Source organism: Parasteatoda tepidariorum, chromosome X1 (genome assembly GCF_043381705.1).
Source record: "Parasteatoda tepidariorum isolate YZ-2023 chromosome X1, CAS_Ptep_4.0, whole genome shotgun sequence".
NCBI lineage: Eukaryota > Metazoa > Arthropoda > Arachnida > Araneae > Theridiidae > Parasteatoda > Parasteatoda tepidariorum.
The window spans coordinates 36,440,174-36,466,514 of record NC_092214.1 but is presented as its reverse complement, the minus strand read 5'-3'; the positions used below and the strand labels follow the sequence as shown (position 1 = coordinate 36,466,514).

Below are 26,341 nucleotides of genomic sequence, written 5' to 3'. Positions count from 1 at the left end.
TATTCAAACTGTTATGATGTTCTGTTCCAAGGCTTAAATAAATACAAACAACCTTTATTTTACTGCTTATTTTATCTTTTTTTTTTAATTAAGAAATACTATAATTACAAGAAAAAGTTTAAGCACTGGCTAGATTATAAAACAGGCTTTGTTCAGAATACGCAATGACTTTTTTCATAAATTGCAAGGAATATTAACTATTTTAAAAATGGGATCTAGATAAAATGCAATCTTATTAAATTACATTGATTTTTTAATGTATTCAATTAATCATGATATTCTAAATTATCAGTGACAATTAAAAAAAACTATGTGTGTAAGGTTGCGAGTATAATTGAAAATAAAGAAAAAATAATGTTAGTTTAGAAATGGATAACAAAAAAAAAAAAAAAAAAAAAAAAAAAAAAAAATGAATAAAAATATAAAACTAGAAAATTAAATCAAACTAAGCACTTAAGCTACATACAATATGATGACATAGTAACATAACAAAACACTAAAAAATCGACCTCTTAAACAATTTGAAATACAATAAAAGAAATTACATTTAAATTGAATGGCTGCAAAAAGGAAAAATAATTCAAGGAATGCAAAGATTAAATAAGAGAATGTGAAAAAAAACATAACGCTAATATGATTACAAAAATATTAACTAGTAACAGTAAGGCAAAGCAAATAGATAAAATAACGGTTAATAAAAATAAAATATCTACAAGAAATATCATTATAGTATTGCAAACCACTCATCTGTGCAAAGCTCAACCGATCATTATAATATGGAACAAAATGCTTGATACATTATAGAAATTACAATTTAATAAGAAAGATATAATTCAGGACTATCTACAATGAATATTTTTAACAATGACGAAAAACTTGCTTATTAAGCTGCAGCTTAACTATCAAATATTTCCCTCCATATTTTTTGTATGAGGCAGTTGATAAAATGGTATCCACTAAACAAGAGAAATAATGCAAACAAATATCATGAGATGCGGAAGAACCATGAGGTGGTATTTCAAGCTTCTGATGAACTCTCGTCAAGAAACCACATTTTAAAGAACTAAAGTTCCAAAAACTCAAAATACGAAACAGTGAAGTCTATCTCTATTAGAAAAATATACATTCTCTCAAACGTGTATCGGAACTAGAGATCACATAAAAATGATCAGAATACACCCATATCAGCTAGTTTTAGTTGCTTTAAATGTCTTTGATTTTTCTTCATTTAAGTCTCTGTAATTTACAATTAATAGTTTCAACACTCCGTATTTCAGAATCTCCATTAGTTTAATGTTATATTGAACCACCAAGTTGAGCTTTACTATTTAAATCATTTACTTTTCTTTTCAAGCACTAGATATTAATATGTTATATTACAAATAACTATATTAAATTTTAATCTTTATTTTTTATGAACACTTACAGCAACAACAAAAAAATCACATATAAAAATACTTATAGTATTTTTATATTGAGGAGATTTTTATTCTAAGCTTTCAAAAACTTTCTCAAATGATTCGAATGTTTGCTACCATTCTAATTCTCATTTACATTGTATCTATTTCTTAGGGTCTAACAATTTAATCTGATAAAAAATTTTTTTGCGGCTCAAATATATAAATTTTTTCATAAATTTACAAACCATTAGTAACATTTATAGAATAGCTGAAATTAGTAATTACATTTTATGAATTTTTATTACACACAAAAAATTACTTACTACCAAAATAATGTATGTCATCTGTTACATTACGTAAGCATGGCACAACTGCTGCAAATACTCGTTTGTTTCCAGCACAAAGAAAAGTGGGGGTAGATTGTTTATCAATTTGTGGAACTACAACTTTAACTTGTAGATAAAATCCTCCTTGAAATTTTACGAGCTAGAAAAAGTTAATTAAAAATTATTATAATACAAGTGATAAAGAAAGAAAAATCAAAATTAAGATTGTAGAATAAATGTAACGATTCTTACTGATCTTATGTTCTTATCCGGCTCATTGACGTCAATATCAGTAAGTTCAACGAATATTTTAGGGATACAGCGAGATCTTTCACATCCATCAAACACTCCTTCTCGAGCTAACAAAATCTAGTGTGACAAAAAAAAAAAAATATTGAGCATTTAAAAAACTAAAGTACTTAAATAGTCTAGAGGTTCTTAAACTGAGATCCACGGCACCCGCGGGACCCCGACGCCTTTCTAGAGGGACGCTGAAAGGCCTCGTGGAAAAATTGAAAGATGTGTTGTCTTCGAATAGACCACTTAATTGTCTCCATTGAGAAAGTGCTACTGTAACATGCATTAATAAGAGTATTAATTCAGTCTTTTTTTAATTATTTGTGGAAATACACAGCCATTATCAAAGTGAAATATTCTTTAAAAATAGTAGGAAGACACGTGCAGAGATTAAGAGCTGAATTCAACGATTGCATCCCTCTCTATTTCCTAATCAAACTGCACCTGTATGCTACCTCTAGTCTTTAGTAAAAACGACATTCTCTCACATACACCAATGGAATCGCACAACCATGTTGCTCAACATTCATAGACAACGAGTGTTTTGACTTAAAGCCTTTTAGGGTTACAATTGGCTTTAATTCACCAAGTCAAAACTGACTGGATTGTCCTTGACATCTGATCCAGTCTGTGTAATAAAAATGTTTCTTTTCAAGGTCATTCATTATGTGTTCAGTTTGTAGATTTGATTCATTACAGATATCTATAGACAGTTGTGAGTTTTTCTCCTCTTTCTGTGTAACAATTTATTGATCAACTTTAATTATTAGCTTCTAAATTTTTTGACTGTTTTTGATATGGATTGGTGGATTCTTCAAAACAAGGTTGAACTTTTTCTAGTATCAAGAAAAAACTTCCCTTTACACTGCAGTGCAATTGAAAAAACAACATAGGTGCTCCACGGTAGATTTCGGGAAAAGTGGCTTGGCAACTATTTTCTTTCTATTGCTAATGCTTTGACCTTCATCGCTAAAATAGAATTTCAGAAAACTGATAGAACAAAAAAAAAAAAAAAAATTTGAGAGAGAAATATGTAGCTTATCCTGCATAGACTCCAAATAAAAATCTAAATTTTGCATTTTTTGTCGCCTACATTGATTTTTCTATTGCATGGCAGTATAGAAAGGATTATTTGTCTTTTGACAAGTTCAACTAATAAAAACTACTCCAATATGTGCTATACTATGAAATTTTGTCAAACGAAGTTATGAAGCCCTCAAATCTGCTGTGGCATATTTTTAAACATGAAGAATATTTGAAAAAGAGTATTGATTTCTTTTGAATTAAAGAACATCTTTTAAACAGAAAGAACAAGGTAAAAAAAGGTTGCAATAGTGTGCAATAACAAATGTTATGTAAGAGTTTCATTGGAAATCTCCCAGCTCATTTCAAAAGCTGGAAAACCTCATACTATTGATGAGGAATTAATGCTACCTTCAGAGCGAAAGAAAAGACTTATGCCTATTGCAATTGCTCGGCCATCACTTCATCTCATCTTTTGGTATGCATTGGTGCCTCTGTGAGGCAACTGATGAGTGATAGAGAGACTGTCTATGACTTGCTGATGCGACATGATCCTTTGGACTTGGTCTAGGGCTCTAGACCAAGGGCATAAGAAACAACAACATTAATGCTAGCAGCAAAGATAAGGGTTTCTGCTGTGATTAGTGAAAAAGCTGCAAAGGACTTTAGTTTAATTCTGCTATCAAATGACATAGTGCAAAAAAAAAAGAATTTATGCCACATCAAATGTAATGGTTTTGTCAAGTGAAAAAAGAAAAAAAAATATTAGAAAAGGTTCATCGCCTTATTGTCCCCTGCAGCTTGATGGAAGCACAGGTATTGCAAATAAATCAGTACTGCTGTTTCACCAGGTATTTGTGTAACAAAGATATAGTGGAGAACACATTACTCATTTCAAGTATAATTCATACTATGGCTGATGAAATGTTTAACATTTCAAATGAGTTTATAACTCCTCATAATGTAGACTGAACTAAATGTATAGCATAGCACAGATGAAGCTCGATCAGAGAGTGAAACATTTCAGGATTACAAGCTCATTTAAAGAAAATGTGCTTTTAGCTACATGGAACCATTGTTGCTTACTAAAGAATTCTCGGTTTCCAGCAAAATATCAGAAACAGACTCCAATCAAATTGGTTGCAATCGTGAACTTCATTAAAAGTAAACCACTTAATTTGAGACTTTTTAAGCAACTTCTTAAAAATACGGATAATGACCACTATCAACTTTAATTCCACTATGAAGAAAGATTGCTTTATACTGGTATATTTCTGTCTTGCTTCTGGGAACTAAGAGACACAATAAGACTAAGCAGAAGTTTTATTTAAATGACTGCCTGAATTTGACTAAACTGACTACTTAAACTAGTGTATCTATCAGACATTTTTGATCGCTTAAATATTGTGAATCTTCAGGAGGCACATAAGTTATTGCTGTTCAAGTTGAAGACAAAATCTAGTTAAAAAGTTGGAATTGCGACAACATTGTCTCATTTCAAAGAGAGATTATAAATTTGAAGCATTTTTCAATATAAAATATTATCTTAATTCTAATGAGAAGATCTCTGCTTATTACACAACATTTACTAAATTTAAAGCAGTTTCCGTGAATATTTTCCTGTCTCCAAAAGAAAAAAAACTGGATTAGAGATCCATTTGCAGTAGACGTGTGTGAACAGGATGGTTTCACCTCAATAGAAGAACAGATGATAGAAATTTCCACAGATAGAGCTTTGAGATGGCCCTTCAAAACTTTTGGGGATACTGACACAAATATTTTTCAGAGTTTTCCACGAAAGCTCTGATGCATTTATAAACTACTTAAGAAACAGTATGGAGAGCAAAGAACCAGAATTGAGACTGCATATTACATCTGATATAAGAGCACTTATAAAAGAAATGAAACACTATCTTTCTCATTAAAAGTTTTAATTAATAGAGTTAAGTACATTATTCAATTATATGAAATTGATATTTTGTAATATTTTTAATTAGATGTTTACCCTGTTCTTAGAGAAAAAAAAAGTTTTTTTTAAAAAAAAAAAGACTTAAGGTCTTGGGATTATTGAAGAACCTATGAATTAGGAATCAGGGAGGAATTTTCAAAATTTTACGGGTCCACAATGTCTGCGGATATTGAAAGTTTAAGAACCCCTGAAATAGTCAATTAACCACACAATAGCCATAGTTAATATAATACAATAGCACTGAGTTTCAAACAATTTTCTTTTAAGATCAAACATCATCCTTGCTGATTCTTACATAAAATGATCTCTTAAATCAAACTATGACTACATTTCCCCTCTTCAATAGCCGTTTTCTTGAAAAAATTCTCTCCTGGTTATCACTGAGCATTAAGAAAAAAAAAGCAAAAAAAAATTTCGTTTTTATTTTTAACTCAAGAGGAAAAAATGCATTTTCTTGCAACAACTGTTAGCACATTAGAACTTTTCAGTTCTATGGTCCACCAGATGAAATTTAATAAAAACAATCTCTTAAATCTCTTTAAGGGCCTTGAAGCTCTTGTAATAGTTATGAAGATTCACTGTATGAGGAGCTTCTAAACCCTTTTCCCTCACTGATCCCAATTTTAAAATCTTGGTCTCTCCTGTGGCAAAATCGCAGAGACATCGAGGCGACATTGTCGCAGAACATTGCAGAGTTCTTGCTTTAAGATTTTTCCTTTAAAAATTAAAAAAAATTTATTTTTCACAGAAATTTACAAGTAAAATTTGAACCATGCAATTTGATAATCAGTTTTTGGTGCGCTCAATTTAAACCGATAGTTACATAAACAGGGGTGATTGTGAGCCCAACTCAAAAATCCTGAAAATTTCTTGAGTAAAATCTTTAATGACTCATTTCAAAAAATTAATGTCTTTATAAATTTAAATCATTGATATTTTCAAAACATGAAATTCTAAATAAATTATATGCAGCATAATTTAAATGAATAAATATGTGTAAGTTTACTTTTATCTCTTATCACATTTATAACTACCAGAAAAAATATTTACAAATGCCAAGTATAAATTCCACTTCAAATATTTTTAATTAAAATATACAAGAATTTTATGTGTGATCGATGATTTCTTGAAACTTCTGGACCTTGGATTTCCAGAAACATCCGGATCGCGGTGTGCAAAAAATCCGGAAACCCGGATTTTTTTCGGAGCACAATCATCTATACATAAATCAATATAATGTTTCGATTGCATTTTTGGGAGTTATTAATAATGATTTTCACGTGGTTTTTAAATGCCCCAGTATATTTCAAACAATATGGATAATTCGAATCGTGCATTTGAGAATTAAGGCAAGGATTCCATCAATTTTTTGGCTGTTATTGCTATTGATTTAGTTTTTAAATTGATATTTTTTATTACAACACCCTAATCTCGAAATGAAACACACATTAGAGTAATCCCTTTTTGAGGAGTCTAATTAGCTTAATTTCGTCGATCTTTTATTCAGCAATTACTACTGCACGAATATCGTGATTTTCAATTATTTTTTTATTGTGTTGATTGTTTACAAAATGCGAAGGAAATAATTAGTGCGTTCACCCCCCCCCCCTCCAACAAAATGTGAGAATATTGGAATAAAAAATTATAACAAGTTCAATTAAAAAAATTTTATATATTTTTTCTTTGTAAACACAGAGCTTTTGTTAATTTAAATTAGTAACATACATGTTTGTTATTATTAAAAGTATCTTGCAGAGAGATATTAGTGGAGAGTTTTGTTGCAGATAGCTAGAAAAAATTATACCACAGGGTTGTAATATGTTAGACATTTTAAATCATGAGAGTTGTCAGAAAGTAAAAAAGAGGAAATCCAAGAATGAATATATATATACATCCAAAAATTTGAGAAAAAAGTGCGATTTTTAAACTTGTAAACCATGTGATTATAAATCCTGATGATTAATTTTAAAATTATATGAACCACATGCATGATTTTCGATGTTTGATAATAAAATCGTGATTTTAAAAATGCATAAATACAAAACGCGATATTGAATTTTTAAATCTCGTAAATAAGAATCGCAATGCGCAACTTTTAAATCAGGTAAATACGAAAATCGATGATTGATATTAAAATCGCGTAAACAATAATCGAGATATTTGCAGAGCATGGACTTGGGATTTCTAAAAGGTTTGTTTGTATTGTTTTTGTTTAGATATAATAAACATTTACAAGACTAATTGAATGAGCAAATAAATATTTTCACCGCAAAATCACCATTTTTTTTCGTTTGCCTTAACATCAGAAAACAGGAAAAATGCGGAAGGGTTAGCAGCTAGGACGTAGTTTGAATTTTCTGTTCATGTTTGAAAATCTTAAATAAATATAATTATTTTATTTCAACGACTTAATTCTGAAAAGAAAGAAAAAAAAAAAAAACTTTTAGAGAATCAGAGTTTTTGATAAAAAGGCTGAAATTCGAGCGACGAAAGCGAAAATCCACTAATAAAGCGGAAAAATCTCATCCCTGTCATAAAGGTCAACCAGTTTTATCCCAAGAAAATGATTTTTAGAGAAACTTCAGAGGGAGGAATGAGGACTTCAATACTTTCGCTCAGCGGAAAATTCCTCATAAAATATTTTAACTTGTGCAACAAAAAATATTTCGCCGAAATTAGAGGAAAAATCTGAAGAAAAAAAAAAAGCGGAAATCCGCGAAAGAATCACATCTCTGTTAATTACAAAAATCAACATTTCAATCAGGGGAGAATTTTTTATTACTTAATAGGAAAAAAAAAGTTAAGTTCATTATTATTAATTAAAAAATGCTATTATATATTGCTAAATAAAAAAATATTTCGATTAAAAATAATTATATTTATTCTTAATTTTAGATTTTTAAAAATACCTTGGTTTTCACACAATTTATTTTCCCTGAATGTAAGTTTTTAAGAAACTAAAAACCTACCCATACATAAATTTATTACTTTAAATTAAGTAGAAAATATAAGTTATAAAATGCTATATACCCTATAATGCTAAGAAAATACAATCCGTACTTTCCACTTTTTTTTTTAAAGATATTGCACTCGTCAATTATACTACAGCTTTATGTTACAGTACAGAACCCGTTATCCGGAAATCAGAAAACCGGAAAACCAAAAAACTGGAACGAAATTCAATGAATTTTCCCGCCATTTAAAAAAAAAAAATTTCCTCATAACATTTTAGGATTTTTCTTTCTTTTTTGAAAGATATTTCCCTTACCATCATTTTGGAAATAATCAACAGTGTATTACTTCATTGCTTTTTCTTCTTTTTAAGATTATTTTCAAATATTTGTTCTTTTTTTTTTTTTTTTTAGTAGGGTTTAACAATAAAAAAAACGGCTTTTTGTAGCGATTCAGAAAACCGTAAAAATCAGTTATCCGGAATAGAGATGGTCCCGATCGTTCCGGATAATCGGTTCCCTACTGTAGAACCAAAAAGCATCAAGAAAACAAAAATTTAACCTAAAATTAAAAATGGCTAGAGAAAAGGGCTTTTAAGTTGGACAAACTCAGGGTTCATACAGAGATCAGAAGAAGAAATCTAAGGAGTATCCAAGGAGTCCAAAATTTAAAAACTTTATGTAAAAGAAATGAAAACTAGACAGTTTTTTTTTAAAATTAAAAAGCAGTTATTATAAAGAACTTGCAAAAATTTATATTTTGCATAAGATATATTTTTTTAGCCCTTTTGAAATAAATTTTGATTTTGTTAAACTTCATCAAGAAAAATAAAGGTATCACTTTGACACATAAATATATTTTGCAGTTTCAAATATTTTAATGAATTTTGTTAAAGTACATAGTACAGATGTTAAAGATTAACATAAAAAGCTACCAATCTTATTTTTTTAAATTTGAATACACAAAAAAAAATCTAAGGCATTTAAAAAGAAAAAAAAATTATCACGGTAAATTATTAAGTTTGCTTGTACCATGTAAAATTAAAATTATTTGCTGTTATTTTTTTCTTCTAATTCTTGCAATTTAATTTTTTCTTTTGGTTTAAAGTTTTCTTCTTAAACTATTAGATCTTGACAGCTAAGTCATATCATTTCGTTCCCCTGCTTGGACAGCAAATTCATCAGCGGACTTAGTATGTTCATCTATACAACACAATAATCTAAGGAGTTTCTAAGGACTAATTTGGAAATCTAAGTAGTTACAAGTACTCCTTGGAGACCTTTTTATTTCCAAGGAGTTCCTAAGGAGTATAAGGAGTCTGTACAAACCCTGCTTGACGCAAATTAAAACAGCCCGAAATATGCAATTTTAAGAGGTTTTGCTAAACAAGCCACAAAAATAACACAATTCTTAAAATTTATGAATTGTATACAATTATAAAATTTTGGAAATTCTATTAATAATTTAAAAAGAAACTTTGAAATAAATAAAATCAAGAAAACCATACATTTTTTGAGATATCCGGATCTTTAGTGCAGTAGAATATAACATCTGATGATGAAATAATTCTAGCAGGAGTATTTGTTCTCCTAGCACCAGCCTTTGAAAGAGCATTAAACTGCAAAAATCAAAATATACAGCAGTTATTTAAAATGATTTGTATAAATTTCAAGTAAAAAAAAAACTGATTCTTACTTTACTGGCATCTTTACTCCACACATTTACAGCATGTTTATGCTTTATCAAAGGGTGGATAATGCTTTGGCTCAATTCCTTTAAGCCAATGAACCCATATTTTAGATTGCATTTTTCACAATTATGCTTAGGAACTGGAATCTATAATACAAAAAAAAAAAATTATATGAAATTAATAATTATGGGGAAAGAAAACATCTTGTTCTAATTTTAAAGATGATATAAAATAAACATCGATTTAAAAACATAAAATGTTTTGCAAGCAACATGAAAATATACGTTATTTATTTAAAAATTTAATGCTTAATCTTAAAAAAAAAAGAGAAAAATCACAAGATGCTATTTCCTAAAAATACAACAAATAAGAACGTAAAAGTAGTATCAAATTTACAACATACAGATTGTTTTGTAAAGACTGGCTTAACATAAATCCTTAAAATATCTATATACTCTATACAACTAAGAAAATAAAATTTGGAACCACAATAAATTTTTCTAATGTTATTTCCAATGATAACAGCTAAAAGGCAGAAGATTAGAGGGAATTTGAAAATACCACGAGTTTACTGGATTAAAAGGTGTGTCTACTTTATGTTAATTGAAAGAAATAACAGGGGCATGTCAAAACCTTGTTTCTTAAACATAACTAAAATATCTGTCTGGAAAATAAAGGTTAATGTATTTACCACAGGACTTTCAATTAGTTCAAATAAATTAAAGAGGTAGTACAATTTGCTCGAATTGTATTTGTTCCAAGCTGATGTTAGGTATAAAACAATTTCTTCCTCTGGCAAAAAATAAAATAAAATAAGGCAAAAAAATAACTACATTTTTTAAACACTAATACTTTAAGAATAGATCAAATTTATTTTCTAATCAATTACTAATTGTAATGGTAGAAAAAATACTACTTAATTCATTAATTTAAAATTGTTGTTTGTTATTTCTTATTTTTAAACTGTCTTATATGTTTTATTTGAAACTTGTATTCTTTTTCTAAATAAAACATGGCCCTAGAAAAATTTCTATAAATGTAATTCTTAACATTGCAGTTTTTTTGTTCCTGCAAATGAGAAAATTGATCAATATGAAAAACAAATTAAATTCAAAGTAATATATTTGATCAATCGCAAACTAATACAGTACAGAACCCGTTATCCGGAAATCAGAAAACCGGAAAACCGGAACAAAACTCGATAAATTGATAAATTTTCCCGCCATTTAAAAAAAAAAAAAAATTTTTTTTCCTCATAAGATTTTAGAATTTTTCGTTCGTTTTTGAAAGATGTTTACCTTACCATCATTTTGGAAATAATCATTAGTGTATTACTTCATCTTTTTTTCTTCTTTTTAAGATTATTTCCAATTTCTTTTTTTTTTTTTAGTTGGGTTTAACAATAAAAAAAAAAACGGCCTTTTGTAGCGATTCAGAAAACCGGAAAAATCAGTTATCCAGAATATCGATGGTACCGATCGTTCTGGATAATCGGTTCCCTACTGTAATAGCTTTAAAAAATGAATTGTAGCTAGTGCAGGGGCAGTATTAAAAGGGTGTTTAATTCATGAAAAATAATTAAAACTGAATTAGAGAGAAAACATTTTTTAAATGACCTCAGCTTCTTTTGCTAATTATGGGCTCCGTAATTTCTTCAAATTTTTATTCAACTAACTTAAAAATTGAACAGGATGTCTATTAAAATTTTAGTTCACTTAGCAGTTAGTTTTTTCTAAAATTGGTTTTAACAAATTAGCAACATATTGAATGAAAAATGTCTTTAGAAAAAATCTAAAAAACCATAAACACAATAAAAAAACATCTAAGTGCAATAAAGATTTCCTTTTTCAAAGTAGATGGCTGCACTCTTTTAAAAATTTTTTTTGCTCATTGAATATTTTTGTTTCGTTGTTCAAGATTTTCAAATAGGTGTCAGCACTTGATTTATTTATATTTTCTTACTGATTCGGCAATTTATATTTTAGTTTGATTTGCAGACGTGCCAACCTAGCAAAATTAACATTCAGGAGTTTCCTTAACAAGAATTCAGGAGATTTCAGGAGGGATAAAAAAAGGCGCACGGTATGCAATATTTGACACTTCTAAGGAATTTTAAGTAAAAAATTTATTAAATATAAGAATGCAAGAAATTTTACACACTAATAGAGCACAAATTGTGGAAAAATATTAAATAGAAATAAAATAATTAAACACAGATTTAGAAACAAAATTATATTAGGTAGATACTCTTTATTTAAAAAATAAATACCATTTCCTTAATAAAACATTATTCAAAAACCCTTGACACTGTAATAAAAATGAACAAAAACTTATAAAACATTTACAAATTGAAGAACTATTTTATTTTAAAAAACCAATTCAATACTAATGTATAATAATACTAATGTCTGTACAATAGAGAATCAATTATCCGGGATGCTCGGGACCATCGCCATCCCGGATGTCTTAATTTCCCGGTTTTCTGGATTGACCAAAAAGTGTTGTTAATCGATATTTTATCGAGCCCAAATTACAAGGAAAAAGTGTAAACACATTTTAAAGTAAGAGAGAAAAAAAGAGCACCCCTAAATCGAAAAAGGAAAAAAATTGTAGAAAAATAACATTTAAAAGAATAAAAAAATTTGCAAGTTTAGACAAGAAAAACAAGCTTAAAAGGAAAACTTATTAATCTAAATAAAAACAACACTTGAAAATTATCGAACCGAAACGATAGTTAAAAAACGGCACTAGCATAAATATTAAAACCTGGAACAAGGCAAGATCAATTGAATTTATAAAAAAAAAAAAAAAAAAAACCCTAATGATAAAATTTAGGAATAAAAATAATTTATTAAGTGCGAAATTTATCAGGAAAAGAAAAAAAAAAAATCAAACGTAGTGGAATCAGAAAAACAAAACTGCAATCTACTTCATAAATTAATTGTATGTTTAAATTAATAAACAATTTTCCTTTTATTTTTTTTTATAAAAACACTACTTTTAATTAAAGCAGGTGCGATTCTACATCAAGAAAAACTTGCGAATGGTACCGCACTTCCAAAGAATCAGAATTTATTCAAAAGGAAAATTTTTTTATTTTTTATTAATCAATGTCAAATAGATAAATATATTTTTCTCTTTCATCTTCTGTTTACTGATATGCATGTGCAATGCATTTTCCCCACCCCCTCGTAAATCAAACAGAACACGAAATCAGCATGCCACTCCTCTGAGTTCGATTGACGGCCTAAAGGAGAAAATAAAGATCTAAAATCTTCAAGGTCGCGGAAGAAATGACGTTTCTCTGGGTAAACGGGGGAAAAAATTCTCCCCTTTGTCACATTTTCCTCTACTCAACTTCAAGGATGAGTCCAATTTCCACTTTTTTTTTCCATATCGTTTTAGTTCAAAATGGCGGGAGAAACGAGCGAAACTTTTTCCCGGATTATCTGGATACCGCATAAATGGTTCTCTACTGTATGCATAAAAAAAGAGTTGCAGATGTAGCTCTTCGCAATTAAGTCTTGCTAAAGTCATTGGTACATGATTTTTTGAAATTGGTTGCATACTTCCGTTTCTACTTAGACATCCTTGTAAAAAAAAAAATTTTAATATACGAAGACTAAGCGAATAATGGATATCACGTTGCTAGTTTACAAGTTTGTTGCCAACCGTGGTAAAATACGAATTGAAAACTATAAAAACAGAAAGATACAATATCAATTATAACAATTGAGAGTACGAGTTTCCCCACTCCTGTACGGACGTCACTCGATATCGTCATGTGACGTCATCGCATTCAACTCCACACGAAGATTCCTACGAATCCCAGTGTAAGGGGGCGGGTGAAATAGGAGTGTAAAAGAGGGGTAACGTTGAAGAGGAGGGAAAAATAAAGCAAGTGCAGCTACGCCTCAGGCAGATGGTAGTTCGATAAGAGGGGATGGAATTCACCCTGAAAGAAAAACAAAACTTCCGCAATCGCGGAAAAATTAGGTAATTGTGAGTTTGGCCGTTGATTGCAGTAAAATTCGGGAGTTTTTTTAATCAATTCTGGAGGGCGGGAGAATAACTCAAAATTCGGGAGACTCCCGCAAAATGCGGGAGAGTTGGCACGTCTGGATTTGGTTAATCTAACTGTTACTATGTTTATTTTTAAGTAGGCGTTTCATTTTTAAGTGTTACCATGTGTACTTTTAAGTAATGCTTGCTGGTTCATTATTTTTCTGTGCTTTTCAATTCTGGTAATGATTTTCTTTTATTTGTCTATCCATTATGGGGCCTTGGGGGGCATTGTCAGTCTTGGTTTTTTCACTGATAACAGAAAGGCTCCCGTGTGTTTGCTGACAGTGTGTCCCCTGAAGAAGTGCTGTCTTACAAACAAACATATCTTTTATTTTATTGCTTTTTATTATTTTTTCTGCCTTTATTGTTTGTTTGAATATCTAAATTAAGCGCATATTCGCCTTTTATTACTTCATCTTACAAAAGAATTTTTATAAAATAAATTTGCAACTTTGATGAGATATTTCGCTGGCCAGGTGGGCGAGCAGTTAGCGTGTCTGACCGTGCAGCCAATGGCAGCGGTTTCGAATCCCGCTCTGGGCATGGATGTTTCTCTCTATTGTTGTCCTATGTTGTGTGATTGTGGCCCACCCTATGAATGGGTATTTGTGGCAGTGTGGCATGGGTAATGTTGCTCGCCTACGTGACTTAGGTTCACAGGTGCCCGCTGGGTAACGCTAAACGAGCAACACTTCTGGCATCTTCCCAGGTGAAGAACGAAAGTTGAGTACCTGGCGTTAGAGGGGGAAAAAATTGGATATTTTCATCTTTTTTGTTGAAGTGCTGAGAGATGTCATTTCAGCATGATAGTCAGCTTTCTCATGTTCAATTTATTGACCAATAAACAAATTATAGGTTCAGATTTTTGGAGAAATTTTATTTGGCTTTCAGATATGCCATCAAAAACTTTCTTAAGAAAAAATTGTATTTATTGGAAAAAATTTGGAACCGAAATGAGACTTACTGATCAGTACCTCATAAAGCATAAATGTATGCTTCCTTTAATACTTCCAGGTAAAAACCTTATTGCCCACTCTCAAAGTCAAATAAATAGGTATAATTGTATAAGTGGTTCTCAAACTTTCTGAAATTAGGGCACATTTAATACACAAATGTACAAAACACTGTACACAAATTTGCAAAATATGTTAATGTCAAATAAAATAAAAAAAGAATTTGAAATTTTTGCATGTATGCTAATATAACATTATACATGGTATTATAAATTGAGTAAAGGTATAAATAAAATTATGGAAGTTTTATCTAGCAAAAAAACAATCAATAGAAGACTTATGATAGCTTTATGAAGAGCTTGCACAGTTAACAATCACAGGGTTCCTACACTATTTTGAGGAAACAATATCCTGACTTTTGCAGGTTTTTCCTGACCTTTTACAATAAAATTCCTGACCCGCCGTTTCCCACTCCAACAAAACTTTTAACATTGCAGTTTCAATTAGTAATAATATGCTACTTAGTCATAAGTATCATAGATTGAATAGGATAAACACTTATATATTAAAGTGGAATTGCGTAATAGCACTTTATATCCCAAATTATATTTTCAGAAAACTTGTGAAACATATTTTTAATTATCATGATTAGATTAAACTTTTAGTGTGTTTTTGTAGTTAGATACGAAAACTATTTAAATAAAAAGATCAAGAAAATCTGTTGGATTATGGAAATATTATTTTATTTAATGTTAAGTGGAACCAAATGCATGAGTGTCGTCAGGATATAAAGGGTTAATCAAATCTGCGAGATATGTATCAGTATCCTCAAATAATATTTACTCTTAAAACATACTAGAACATTTGTTACATTAAAATATTAATTTTTAAAAATCACAATTTCACTTAAAACTGACTTTTCTTTTAAAAGATAATATTGAAATATAAAGGGGAAAAAAGTCAAGAAAAGTTAATTATATACAAATAAAAATTCATATAGAAAAATTATGCAACTTGTGAGAAAAATAAAATCATAAATATCTTTTTTTTTTCAGTATTTTTAAATTTATTTCTGTAATACTGTAAGCTTCCGGAGAAACTCAGGGGCTCCTATGTTATATAATATTTCTCAACATATTTTGTTGTTTGACAATTTCTGAATCAAGAACATCCAGTTCTGTTGCAGCAGTTTTCGTCAATTTAGATTTTCTTAATTTCAAATCCTCTATCTTTTCTTTTATTCGTTTTCTAGAAATTTCAGCTTTTTTATTCTCTTCGTTTTTTTTTTTTTTTGGCTTCTAATGCATGTCTCCATCTTGTTCTAGATCCTTTTACAGCATCTAGCATTTTCTCATTAATGTCTATGTTTTTTATTCCATTTATAAATGAGACATAATCATTAAAGCCCGGAATTTCAGGCAATAAAAAATGCAAAAATAGGCAGGCAAAAAGGCATTTAAAAGGCTTGAAATAGGCACTTAAAAAAGGCACTTAAAATTGGAGCAAAATGTTAGTTGGTAATGCCTAAAAGCCCATATAGGTATCCAAGGTATAAAAAAAGTTGCTAGAAGTATCCGGTATACCTATTCATTTTACTCGACTGTCGTAGCAATAGTACAAAAGAAGTGGACATAATTGCACACAAAAAAAAACCCTCAACTGCGTAAGTGTGAAATAAAAATTGAAAACTCATACTTACAATAATATTGTATGCAAATTTATTCTGATGATTGGTTGTAGCTGCACATCACAACTAGATGCTTTTTCGAATTTTCAAAAGAGAAATTTTGTCTCCTGTCAGTCAATATAGTTTTAAACAAAGAGAAGGATCTTTCTACTTCGACAGAGGTTATGGGCGCATACCTAAAACAACTTACCATGGTAGGAGATATTGCAAGTTCAACTGTAGTATCACCCGAAAGTACTTTTGCAATGTCCTTGATGCATTCAAAGTCTGTATTTGCAGAGATGACGCTTTCACATTTCTTCCTTATTCTGTCAACAGCTGGTTCAGGCACAGACATTAGTTCTCCAATAGTATTGTCGAAAATGCTTAGTGACTCGGACAAAGACATATTTCTTTTTTCCATGTGTTCAATAGCTCCAGGGCTTCCCAAAATAAGTTGAAATAAAAGTCAGTTCATTTTTTATTTTAGAACTGCCATGCAGACTTTTACTTTTTCTTATGGATATTGCCTCTTCATCCGAAAAGCTGGTAAGGACTCGAGTAACTTCCTCAAAATTTGTGCAGTAGTATGAGACTGCTGAAATCCATGTTCCCCATCTCGTAAGCATCGGTTTATGTTATGTTGTTAATTTACGTCGCACTAGAGCTGCACAATGGGCTATTGGCGACGGTCTGGGAAACATCCCGGAGGATGATCCGAAGACATGCCATCACAATTTTGATCGTCTGCGGAGGGGATGGCACCTCCGCTTCCGTAGCCCGACGACCTGCGCGCGAAGTCGAGCACTTTACGGTAGCACAGTTTAACGAGGACCAATACCGTACACCCTCGGTCCCTACTCAGACTGATCAAAATGGTCACCCACTCGCACACTGACCGTAGTCAGTGATGCTTGACTTCGGTGATCTGCTGGGAACACTGCGGGACTAAGCATCGGTTTAGGAGGTAATTGAATGTCTGGTGCAATTTCTTTGAACACTTGAACTCTTGAAGGGGCTTTTACAAATACTTTTTTCACACTAGAAACAAGCGAGTCTACCTCAGGATAGAGACCTCTTACTTCCTCTGCTATCCTGTGCAATGCATGAGCAAAGCACGTTAGATGGATCATATTAGGAAATAAAATTTTTAAGGCATTTCCAGCTTTAAGTGTATTCTGTATTCTATTCTCTATTCAAACAACACTGTCAATCTCATGGACAGAAAAATGTCTTTCACCTGCCTTGCTCACTCAAGCAAGAGTACCCTATCAGCTCAGATGAATAGCCATTGTACAGTGCGAGGGGTGACCACTGCCTCAGAGGGAGGGAGTTGTCCCAAAAGGAATAAAGTCCTAATCTCTATAAATGCATTACAATACGTCGGATGACAGTCAACCATTTCTGTACTTCAAAATTTATGCTCGGTCAAAAGCACAAAAAGCTTTGCAGAAAAATTTTAAATTAGACAGAAATAGGCATTTATGAACAAAAGGAAAGAAAAAGGCATTTTCAGAAGAAAACGTTTAAAAAAGGCAGAAAAGGGCATTTATGGCATTTTGCCTGAACTTCCGGGCTCTAATAATCATACACACGTCTTTGTGAAATAATAGATTCTTCATTGAGGTTTTCAACCAATAAGCTTTTATTGATTGAAAAAACCCATTCGACTGTTGCGTTACCATGAGAGAGGATAGAACAATTTTTATAACCTCCCACAAATTTTCAAATTTTTTTTCTCCGTTCAAATATTTCGTAAAAAATTTATCTAATCTCTGTTGCTGTGGATTAAACTTGAAGAAACTCTTTTGCTCTTCTTTTTTTTTTTGGCAGCATCGCAAAACAGTAAAAATTCCTTTTTTGCTTTTTCTGCTGTTGTTTCAGCTACCCAGTTATTAACATGGCGAATTTCCAGACAGGTATTCATCCTTTGTTGAGCAAAGGATGGATGTTGAATGATCAATTCTGGAACTAAACTTGAAATGCCACGAGTCATACTATACAACAATGGACTTTTTTCTAACTTGAAATATCGCTTTTCTTTCTCACTAATTTTTTTTATCATGTTCAGATATTTACTTGCTGCAAAACCTATATTCACATTATTAACACTTAATAGATTATCATTGCTTGTTAAGTCAATACTTGCTATTTTTTTTTTTTTTTTGCAGTTGCAGCATTGTCTATAACCGACTTTTTTACACAACGCACAAAAGATTATGTGTTAGTTATGCTGGAATATAAGAATGGACTGAGAGGTTTGGAGGTCTGAAAATTTAAAAGAAAAGGTTGAAATTCTTCAGAAATTAGCTTAAAGAATGCTAATTTTAGTAGCATTATTGGATCCTTAACACAGTCTTCTACATTTTTTTATTGAGATTCCGGCTAGCTGAGAATTTTTTTTCTCTTCTATGTACCTTTTAATGTTGTCAAAAATTAATATGGCATGCTCCACACAAGGAAGATATTCAAGCCACCTGATTTGGCAGAACTTTTTTGGAAAAATGTTGCTACCAGATATGTCAGTATACTCTGCTCGTCTAACAGGACTATCTTTGGAAATATAGTATATTCCTCTCAGAAACTGGGTCACCTTCCATCCTATTTTATTGTGACTTATTTGAAATGCACCATGGATAACGTGAAGGCAACATGATCCAATATTCACCATCTTAGAAGCATCTTCATTTAATTCAATGCATGATTTTAAAAGTGTCAAAAACTTCCAATTCACAGCAAGACCATCCATGCTTACTTGCAATATTTTCTCAAGTGGAAGTGGATTAATACAGGCTTTAAAAATTTCCAGCATATTCTCTACAGTAGACTTTTGAAGAAATGCAGAATTCAAATATCGGGTGCAAACTTGTTGTTTCGAATCACACCAAAAATGAATGTGCAGATCCATTTGTCCCTTTTGTGCAATTTTATTCAGTGCTTCGTCAAAACAAATAACAAATACTTTACATATTGAAAGCTCTGCTGTTTTTGCAGATTAAAAATTCAATTAATCATTTTATTTCAGAAGAAAATTCAACTTAAATTAAACGTATCTTGAAAAATACTGAAAAAAGTAAATATTGGTTAAGACAAATGTTCCATGTGCAAGAAAGAGGAAATTTTCTCAACTGTTGTCTGTAAACCAGTTATTCACACAAAGAGCAATAAACCTAGCAACCCTATCAAAAATTCCTTATCATTGGATAAACAAGAGGAAAATTGCTAACAGGACAGGTTCTACCAGGGAAAGAGGAATGTTCTTATGAGGAAATTACATATTTTGAAATACAGAATTTTTCATTAAAACTTTATTTTTGCCTGTCAGTCTTTGAATGAACTATAGTTTTTTTTTTATTTTCCTAACTTTATGAATTTGTAAGAAAAATCCTGACTTTTTCCTGACTTTATGAATATGTAAGAAAAATCCTGACTTTTTCCTGACTTATTAGCTTAATTTTAGAATATCCTGACTTTTGCAGGTTTTCCTGACCGTGTAGGAACCCTGAATCAGCAGTACACAAAGATAATCAGTCTCCTGTTTACAAAATATGCTCAATAATGATGTCTCCCACTGTTTGTTATCATGAAATAGAGAAAACTCTCTAAATAAAATTTTTATAAAATTGTAAAACCACACAAAATTTTCAGTCATAATTTAGATGAAAGATCAACACATGTCTAATAATACTCACATCATAACCAGGTGGTGCTGGAATGCTTAAATGCTGAAATGGAGAGGTGCATAATATCTCTGGAGGCATGGTGTCAATTTCAGGAGTCGTTACGCGGGCCTTTTTTGATTTAGAAGGTTTCTCATCCTATAATGAACATTATCATTTTAAAATTTATTAAACAGGTAGAAAGCTGAAAATATGAACAGAAGATGTGCATCAGAATGCATTCAAAATTTTCCCTTATCTAATTTATGACAAACCAGATTTTCAGTTTATATTTTCACAAAACAAGCAAAAATTTATATTTTTGTATAATTCTACATTAATTTTGTATCGAAATACTTTGCAGAAATTTATTACAATTCTGAGACATATTATTAGACTTATGTTAGTTAATGTATTACAAACTACTTAATTGCAAGAAAATAAGACATCTTAATGCCTAACCCTACAGCAACTTTTCAGAAATGAGGCAGCCCAAGAGGGTACTAAAACCTCTACTCATTTGTATTTTTCCCCACTATAATTGATCATTTTGCTTCGATTTTTTTAATTGCGTACTTATATCAGCATTTTACTTAAGTAAAATTTCGTTTTATTTTGAGAACACTTTCTATGTACACTAATTTTTATAGCAATGAGTGCATATAAGGAAGAGTCTAGTACTCTAGTACATACACTTCAGAATTTTTTTTTCGAAGTTTGGAAAATAATCAAAGGTAGAACACTGTTTTACATCTTAAATCAATAGATATTACTTCTTGGACAACAGTCATTTTGAGTTCTTTTCCATTAAAATAAATAGTTGATAGAATTTGAATATTCATGTAATAAAAACTTATTTCTCATGTATCCCTCAAAAGTTCATTTAAAACATTATACTAAAGAATATTACATTGGAATATTTCAAAAATGTATAAGTTTTCTAAGAACATAACGATATTTAGATAATGAGAGTTGTAGCCCACATGCCTCGGATCTGTTCAAGGTGCAACAAGCATACACTTTTTTTAAAATTTTATCAAATTTAACAAATAAATTTGTTTTGAAAAATTGGTATTTTAGTTTAAGAAAATGAAAATTTGATATTTGGGTGATTCTCTGAAAACATGACAATTTGAACCAAAAAATTTCTTCAAATTTAAAGTCTTCAAAATAATCAAAAAATTTTTATTGTATACTAATTCAGTTACATTTATTAATATCTTACAGACAGCAGTGTAATTTATTGACATTTGCTCAAGAAAAAAAAAATAAAATAGAAATTCACCAAATCTTGAATGCCAGGAAAATGACATATTAGCTTAGAAGTTTAAAAAACAGTCAGTTTAAGCTAATAGTAAGTAACTCTACTTAAGCCTTTATGTTAGATGGACCATAAGTTGCTCAAATTAAATTTTTTTTATCCACTGTAGAAACAAATGAAAAATGTTTTTATTGCTGATACGTACAGAATAAAATTGTGTATGATAATCAATCATTAAATAAATAAATAACTTTGAATATTACAATCATACATAAACTTGGTATTAGGTTAATATTTGCTTTCCCTCTTTACAGTATGCCAATTGCCAGACCATACAGTAGATTGGAAAGGGTTGAATAGGGGGTAACAATTTTATTTTTTGCATATTTCATCATATCTTGAGAACTTTTTAAGCATAGCTTGCACACAATAACATTTATTTGACCAAAGACAATTCCATGCTAAAAATAATTATTATATTCATTTATTACAATTTTACATTCATTCATTACAATTTTTTATGTGGAATTATCTTTGGATAAATGAATTTTAAAACTGGATGCATAAATGTTTTGATTCCCATAAAAATTTTTGAAATAAAACAAAGTAAATGAAGGAGTTGAATGTTTTGACCACTTCCCTGCCTGAACTAAGTTTTCTAAATTGCAGCTACCCTCCATATTTTGACTGTCACTAATCCTAATATATATGTATAAATGTTTATTTTGAGAAAGTACGTTTTTGTTTCTGATTTCATAACTTAGAATATTGTCTGTTCACTAATTATTTAGCACATTTAAGTTTAGGCTCTTAAAACTAAGTGTTAGTCTGTTTCCACAGCAATTATCCTTGAAAATAGTTATTTTTGTAATGTTGTTCTTGTAATTGTTGCCTCTGAACTAGGAATTTCAGATGGGAGTGTTCACTGCATTCTTAATGATGATTTGAACATGCATCGTGTTAGTTTGCACATATCTCCAAAACTGTTATCACCTGAACAGAAAGAAGTTTGAGCGAAAAGAATAACAGGGATTTTATTGACATGGCTGATGAAGCTGACAGCTTCTTGCAGAAAATCTTAAGAGGTAATAAGACATGGTGCTTTTTCTACGACCCTCAGACAAAACGTTAGTCAATTGAATGGAAAGCAAACACATCACCAAGATAGGAAAAATCTCGATCTGCCGAAAGCTGGGGGACAGTGGTGCTGGAGGCGCTTTACGATTACGAGGGCATCATTCACTACGGATTTATTCCTGAAGACCAAACTATCAATAAAGAACTTTACTTGGAGATCCTTAAACAACTACAAGATACAATCAGACGAAAACCTGAAAAATGGGCTAAAAATTTATTTTACTTGACAATGCTCTCCCACATCGCTCTTTGATCATGAAAAAGTATCCTGCCAGACACAGTATTACTACTCTGGAACACCCTCTTTAATTTCTCGACTTAGCACCAGTGAATTTTTACTTGTTTTCACTGCTGAAAATGAAATTGAAGAGACACCATTTTGTGGATTCAAATGAGATGATTGCAAATGCGACAAAGCAACTCAAGGACCTCTCAAAAAGTGGATTCTAGGAGTGTTTTGCACAGTTATACCAATGCTGGAAGAAGTGCGTGGATGCAAAGGAAAGTACTTTGAAGGCTCTTAAAATAAAATAATTTTATTTTTTAATAATTTATATTTGACCTATTATGGGAACTTCTTGACTCTACAACGTATTTACAAGAAAGTCAAAACTTAATTTCTTAGGCCTTTTTTCGAACCTTTTACTTAATTCATTTACAATTTACTAATTCAACTACTGCTTCAAAAACTAAACAATATTTCTTTTTTTAAAAACTATCATGAAAAGAAAATGAACTAAAGGTAGGTTTTTTTAAGTTTAAGGTAAATAAATTAATTTTGATTCTAGAAACAGAAAGCAATTATTAATTAACTACTGGAAATGAATGCCTGATTAAAAAAAAATATTTAAAAAACTGAAAACCGAAATAGTAATCCTAAAATTTTACTAATGGAGAACATTTTAAAAATACAAGGATGATTGAGACTTTATAAAAATCTGGGATGGCAAGCTTCTTCCTTAGTGTAAAAAACCACCGGGGAAAAAATAGGTTTCCAAAATAGGTAACAAATGGACGAACTTTTAAAAAACAAAATATGAATTTCAATGTTTTTTGTATACAAAACTAGTTTGACATGGATCTCATACATGGCATAGACATAGCTGCCAACCTCTAGTTATAAAAATGCAGAAGATAGACAAAAAAAATGCAGAAGAAGTGCCTAAAAATGCAGAAGATTCGCAAGCACATACTAATTACCAATAAATTTATAAAAGAAGCGGATTTTAATTATTTTAATTATTTATTTATAAAGCCACTTAATATTAGCAAAAAAAAGCAATACTCATCTTTTTTTAAAACAAAAAAGGAAATATCTTTTAAAAAAACTTTTGACCAGCTACTTGATGGTACAATATTCGATTAAAAATGTAGTTACGGCCCTGCCAAACGCTGTTACAAGAGGAACAGCGACGTCTGACTTAAAGAAAATACTGGCTATCAGGCAGATGGGTATAATGCAGAAGATCTTATCTTCTGCGCATAAAAGAGGAAAAAATAGCTAAAATAAGTAAAAATGCAGAAAGCTTCTGCAAAATGCAGAAGGGTTGGCAGCTATGCATAGATTGTGCATTAAAAGTGTGGCGTGATGTGGGACTCTTTAATTCACAGAGAGGAAGCGGATCGGCAGAATTATGCCAATTAACTATTAAAACTATACATAGAAAATAAAACGGAAGTTATATAACATTAAAATATTGGATAGTTTAGTACTGAGGATGTTAATGCAATGGATTTATAATATTAAAAAAAAGTAAATATCATGTGAAAACAAAACCATTGTACACAATTGAAGATTATTAGAGAAAAATTCTGCTAATTACGATACATCTCCACCATTGAAGGTTATAAGAGTAACAAATAAAAGCCTGGCAAGTGGAGACAGATTGCATTGCAACAACCATAACCGGGAAAACTCACTTTTCCCCCCGTTATACTTTAATTTCCTTTTCCCCCATTTTCCTTCGCTATTATAAAATAAAATTGCGAATCAGAAAGAGCAAAAAAGTGCCAAAAAACTCAGATCTGATTATACCACAATATATGAAGCAATAGTTTCTTAAACCTTCAAAAATTCACCTCTTCTTTAAAAAATAATTTCTTTTCAATGCTTTTTTGCTTAAAAAAGTTGCCAGTCACTCAAGGTAAAAAAAAAGTCTCAAATAGTTGCCAGTGGCAAACCTAAGGACGTTTACTTTTTTAGCGCACTGTACAATATTCTCCCCATTTCAGGAAAATAATGAAAATTTTTAAAACCCTCTGAGCTTTATTCCTGGCTTTTCTCCAGCTTGAAATTGGTGGTTTTCCTACATGATAAAACCAGCTTTCACAATGATAGTTAGGAGTGTGTAGTAAAGCAAGTAAATTTCAGTACAATTTTGCCCAGGAGCTCAACACTTGGAGGATTAACACAGACACGATTTAAAGAAAATAGAATCCTCAAGGGCCTCTTGAATATTTGGGAACATTGAGCAGAGCCCATGCTTTGTAATTGCACTGTTACAGTGAATTAAAACAGCTCCAGTAACGAATTTATTAAAAAGCTCTAATAAATCAACTATGTAAACTAATTCAAATTAAGTCTTTTAACATAAAGAAATTAAATAAGTAAAATAACATAAACCCATTAATCAGAGTGAACTGGATTAAAAATCAAGCAAATATGCATAGTTATTAACAGAAGTAGCAAAATGAAATTTTTACAAAAATGTATTCAAATACGTAGTTGAAAATTTTTCTTTATTCAAATAATTGTTATAAAACAAAGTCGGTTGCATAAAAATTGCAGTCATTCATGTAATGAAATATTTTAGATCAATAATTAAGATTACTTATTTTAGACTAATTAATCTCTTATAGTTATTAAATCATTTATAGACTAAGATTTTAAGTTCAGTTCTTTTCAATTTAATGAAGAAACTTACATAATGGCTAATTTAATTTAAATTAAGTTCAATCTTTTTCAATGCAATCATTTTAACAAATAGTTTATGATCAAATTGAAAATTTCAAACAAGTAATATAATATTTTGTTTACATTGGTACAACACTAAAATAACAGGCTTAATTAGATAGTTTAAATAACTAAGATTGCTAAATCGATAATTCAGATGTATTTTAATTAAGCTAATGAGAAGAGGCACAAATACTTCAAAACGAAGTTTTGGGTTAGTTACAAGAAAATTACAAATATTATTTGAATGAAATATTGACTAATCGATGAATTTTTTAAATAATGAATGAACATTTACATTAAGTTTAATACTTTTAAATTTAGTGAAAATAAAATTCAGAATGACAAAAATCATGTGATCATAAGAATATGCGTAAAATGATAAAAATTAGACCCAACAAAATTCTTTCAAATCACAATTGTTAAACCAATCACATTAAATAATTAATTGAAAAGTTAACATTTATTTTTAGATAATTTAAAATAGGAAATTTTGTACCAAATGAAATAATTCTGTGATAGTTGAAACATAATTTTTTTTCTGGATCACAGTGAAAACTTTTTAATTGTCAGAATATAAAAAAAATATAATAGTAAATCCTACAGAGTATTAGATGCAGTTAGTGCTTATCACCTATAGTTAAATTGTTTCACAAGTTATAAATGTATTGCAAACAACTTTAATTTTATGAGATTAATATTTGCTTGACGAAAAGAGAAAGATAGGAAATATAATTCTACCTCTTCAGACAGAGATGAAGTTCCACTGGATTTACGCTTTCTGTTATTAACTTGGGGTGTTTCTTTATTTATCACTTTTGAGGTGGAAGCTTCAATATTTTGGCCAGTAGTTTCCTAGAAGAAAAATAAATGAAAAAAAGTTTTTTCATACATTAAAAAATAACTTCATAAGTTTAATCTCAAGTAAGTATTATATATTGATTGCTCAGAGTATAGTAGTTATGAATATTTATTTGAAGAAGAGAGGAA

The 26,341-nt window shown here is 30.2% G+C and overlaps 1 protein-coding gene and 1 long non-coding RNA gene across 5 annotated transcripts in view; one reads left to right on the top strand and one right to left on the bottom strand.

Annotated features, from left to right (window-relative positions):
• Positions 1-20,017, top strand: part of LOC139427120 (uncharacterized) — a 70,980-nt gene extending 50,963 nt beyond the window's left edge. Inside the window, exon 3 of the long non-coding RNA XR_011638267.1 lies at positions 18,513-20,017. This is a non-coding gene — a long non-coding RNA (uncharacterized lncRNA). The remainder of the gene's footprint in view (positions 1-18,512) is intronic.
• LOC107448987 (cytokine-like nuclear factor N-PAC) overlaps positions 1-26,341 on the bottom strand; it is an 85,115-nt gene that overhangs the window by 13,671 nt on the left and 45,103 nt on the right. For all 4 annotated transcript variants that reach the window (XM_016064374.4, XM_016064376.4, XM_071187814.1 and 1 more), the window contains 6 exons: positions 26,093-26,206; positions 20,034-20,159; positions 9,663-9,803; positions 9,475-9,585; positions 1,979-2,095; positions 1,724-1,886 (listed from right to left, as the gene is read on the bottom strand). In XM_016064374.4, the coding sequence (XP_015919860.1) occupies positions 1,724-1,886; positions 1,979-2,095; positions 9,475-9,585; positions 9,663-9,803; positions 20,034-20,159; positions 26,093-26,206 (772 nt within the window). The remainder of the gene's footprint in view (positions 1-1,723; positions 1,887-1,978; positions 2,096-9,474; positions 9,586-9,662; positions 9,804-20,033; positions 20,160-26,092; positions 26,207-26,341) is intronic.